We start from the raw sequence: 3935 nt of genomic DNA on the forward strand, positions 1-3935 counted from the left end.
TGTGGGGAAGAGTAAAGGACATAGTTTACCAAGAACGTCTGACAACGAGAGCCAATATGATTGGCAGAATCACGGATGCAATTCGGTCGCTGCAGGCAGCAGAAATGAGAAGAGCTGTTGATAATTTCCAAAGAAGAGTTCAATCATGTATTTTTCAAGGCGGAGCGCATTTTGAACATTAAAGTTTTTGTCAAATCTTCACCATCTATTTTCGCACAGTTATTTCAGCGTTATTTGTAAAAAAATTTTATTTACAGAACAATAGAAGATAAAATCTAATTATGTTATAAAAATTTTCATTATGTTAGGTTCTAATAAAATTAATTATCATTATTTATGTTATTATAAATAAATTTTGCTACTGCAACGAAATCTATTATGTTTTGAGAATAAAGATTTTTATCTCGCTAAACTAATTTGTTTTGGAATTTCATTTCCCCTAATTTCATAAAAGTACGCTATGTAAATACATAGATTTATAATAACAAGAATAAATGAAAAAACGACGAGATTCATATTTTTGTAATATTAAGGGTAAAATTTTAAAAGTACTTCATTCTTGATAAATCTAATATTTTTTTTGTTTTACCTCTAAATGACCTTGAATTGACCTCAAAAGGACCTGATAAGATCAAACTCACCTTGGATTCGGACTCAGCGACCCCGAAAACCTCTTAGAGGAGTCACATTATCCTATTCCATTGTTAAAACGTGCATATTCGTAGCTTGAGTACGAACTGGTGGATTACAGACTTCAGACGTCAATTTGAGGTCAAATATCAACTTTTTTCAAAAAATTCTCCTTATGAAATTTTCGTATTTTTTACCGTAGAATCTGAATCTGAAAAAAAAGTACGCATGTTTCATTTAAAAAAATGGATTTTCATGCACTTCCGGTCTGAATAGGCCATTTCCGGTTGGAACCGGACGTTGATTTTACGTCCAATCGATAGAGCGTACTCGATTTATATATAATTGCGTTATCAATTTTTGAAAAAAAAAACTTTTTCGGCATACAGTCGGACCTCTGCTACTGCACGCTCTCGGGAGTTGGTGCCCTCTGCCACTGCCCGCTACGGGCTCTCTGGCGTTAGCCAATAAGAGCGCTCCGTCAGGTACGGGCATTGAGTGGCGTGCCGCGCTGGTCTCGAGGGGGGCCCGGAGAAAATGTTACAAATTTTGCTTGCATTATCACCTGATAATTTTGTTTTATAATATACACAGTAAATCATTTTACTCGAATGGTGTGATACAACTTACCCCAAAAAAAAAAGTGTAGTGAAAGAAAACAAAATTATGTACTGTTTATAATTTAGAAAAATATCAGGTGATAATGCATGTTTGTAGATACATACATAAAGTTTAAATTTTTCAAATTTTCCGTTAAAAGAAACATTATAAATAAATTTAACTATGCTTTATTTTATCAAAATCATGTACATTATACAAAATCAACATAAAAAATTAACAAAAAATCAACAAATATATTCAACGTACAAAATCAACATACACATTCAGCATACAAATTACATTGGTTTGTATATATTTAGTATTAAATCGGCGACTTCTTGCACATTGCTTATCTGCGCGCTCGTCGAATCCCACGTTCGCTCTAAGAATGTTCGAAGCTTCAGAGCCGCATCGTAGGCCTCTCCAACGGAAACTTCTTTCTCTGGTTCTATATTTTCGACTTCTGCGATCGGCTCCTCGTCTTCTTCAGCGAACTTCTCCGGATTATTAGACGTGATTCTGAAATAATAGATAAAAAAAATATATTAATACAATGTTTTTTGAGTACATATTTGTTTCTATGAACACATGTAAATTACATATAAATAATTACATAAAACTTTTACAATACCTTTCAAAAATTTCTTGGATGTTCAAATTTTGCCAGCCATTATCCGTGTAATCTTCCTCGATCCATGCTTGGGCCATCTCGAATGTGTAGTCGGCGAAGGCTGGGCTATCCTTAAGAAGTTGTAACAACAAGTTAACTTCTTCAGCCGATGCTCTTTTTTCGTAGGGAGAATCGTCCTTGCCCAAAATTCTGTTCCATGCGTTGCGGAGATCTCTGGCGTTGATAACATCCCACGAACTAGAAATTCGGTAGCAGCAGTCCTTCACCGTCTGCTTCTTTGCCAAATCGATGACGCTTGCTCCCGATGTTGCTTCTTCTAGAACTAGCGCTTTAACTAAATTTTTCCGGAACATTTTTTTCATTTTTTCAATGACGCCCTGATCCATTGGCTGAATCAAAGCGGTGACGTTCGGCGGCAGGAACATCACTTCAACGTTCTCAGCGATGCAATTTAATTCAGCTGCTGCGGGGTGCGACGGCGCATTGTCCAACAGGAGAAGAATTTTCTGATGCGGCGGATGATGCGCTCGGACCTCCTTGACGAAAATATTCTCGAACCAGTCCAAGAATATGTTCCGATCCATCCAAGCTGAACGGCTGTTCGTGTATTTGACGGGCAGTTTCTCTCTCTCGCACTTCGAAAAACATCTGGGATTTTTCGACTTGCCGATGAGTAGAGGAGTGATTTTATGCGATCCGGACGCATTGGCGCAGCACATCACAGTCACTCGTTCTTTCTGCTCCTTCAATCCCGACGGATGCCGCTCGTATCCCGCCGCTAGAGTTTTCTTCGGCAAGGACTTGAAAAATAAGCCCGTCTCATCGGCGTTGTAGACCTCATCCTCGGTGTATCCTTTCTCTTTCAAGTAAGAATGCAGCGCCTCTTTGAAATTCTCTGCTGCTACGTTGTCGGATGATAACTTATCTCCTTGCATAGATAAATGCCGAATCTGGTAGCGCTTCTTGAATTTCTCTAGCCATCCATTGCTGGCCTTGAAATCGGCCGCTGCCCCAACGAACTTGTTGAGCTCCAAGGCCTTAGCTTTCAGAACATCGCCCGAGATTGGAGCCCCCGATGAACGTTGCTGCTTGAACCACTCGTACAGCGCCATGTCGCGAGGATTCTCTTCGACGTGGATCCTCTTGCATTCCTTATTCTGCTGGCTGTCATCCAATTCCAGGGCGCGCTTCATAATTTCTGGCTTCTGCGACTTCACTCTTCTGATCGTCGTCGGGTCAACGCCGTAGAGCTGGGCCAAACTCTGCGTTGTTTTGCCGGCGTCCAGAGCTGCGACGATAGCGGCTTTTTGCTGCACTGTCAAGTTGACCTGCCGTTTTCTGGTCCCCGGAGATTGTTCCTCCAAAGACAAGTCCAAGCCCTGGCTCAATCTCTTGATAGTGTGCGGAGAAACGCTGTATTCCTTGGCAAGATGAACCATCTTGACATTGTTGGACAGCTTCTGCTTTATTTCAGCTACTTGACACAGGTTCAAACTCTTGGCTGCCATGATCTGAAAAATTATTGTACAAATTCAAATGAATGAAACAAATATATAAAAAATTGACGCAAATATTAATAAGAATCGAAAAATATAATAAAAGAAGCTAACTGACAATTGATTGGCAGCGTTTTTTTTCTTATTTAAAAAAATTAAAAAAGTTTTCTTATTTTATTTTATAGACTAAATATAAAAGATATAGTGTAAAAATAGACTTGTAAACTTACCAGTTGATCTTGAAAACTTCTTGAAAACCAGTTCATTTTAAAAACACAATCAAAACGTACACTCGATTGAACAAAATTGTTTTGGACACTGAGAGATACGTAAACTGGAGAAAAGGACGAGGGTGTTGCATCGAAAGTCGAATACAGACTGAAGTCAAAGCCCGTCTTTAGATACATATCTCCCCCCACAAATTACAAGAGTCATAAAATACAAGGAGTGTAAATCATAAGTCACAAATTACAAGTCATTAAGAGTCATCTTGAAGAGCGACGCGTCGGCGCCAGACTCATAAAAGTGCGCCGCCGGCAGGTGCCAGGTAAGCGACCGAGAGCGCACGGCACTGCGCT

General features: G+C 39.3%; 1 protein-coding gene across 1 annotated transcript; it reads right to left on the reverse strand.

The window, feature by feature from the left end:
- Positions 1-1526: 1526 nt before the first annotated feature.
- Positions 1527-3623, reverse strand: LOC131663020 (jerky protein homolog-like). The gene is made up of 3 exons (XM_058933075.1): positions 3588-3623; positions 1862-3372; positions 1527-1749 (listed from the first exon to the last, which is right to left on the reverse strand). Exons 1-3 carry the CDS (start codon positions 3621-3623, stop codon positions 1527-1529), a joined length of 1770 nt encoding a protein of 589 aa, XP_058789058.1.
- Between the last annotated feature and the right edge of the window lie 312 nt (positions 3624-3935).

Source organism: Phymastichus coffea, unplaced genomic scaffold (genome assembly GCF_024137745.1).
Source record: "Phymastichus coffea isolate CEN01 unplaced genomic scaffold, Cenicafe_Pcof_1.1 PCOF00029, whole genome shotgun sequence".
NCBI classification, from domain to species: domain Eukaryota; kingdom Metazoa; phylum Arthropoda; class Insecta; order Hymenoptera; family Eulophidae; genus Phymastichus; species Phymastichus coffea.

Bases quoted from the DNA above. Each gene is read 5' to 3' on its own strand.
- LOC131663020 (XM_058933075.1), bottom strand. From the start codon at position 3,623: ATGAACTGGTTTTCAAGAAGTTTTCAAGATCAACTG. The intron at 3,373-3,587 runs GTAAGTTTACAA...ATAATTTTTCAG, and splicing joins GAAGTTTTCAAGATCAACTG to ATCATGGCAGCCAAGAGTTT. The intron at 1,750-1,861 runs GTATTGTAAAAG...CTATTATTTCAG, and splicing joins ATCCAAGAAATTTTTGAAAG to AATCACGTCTAATAATCCGG.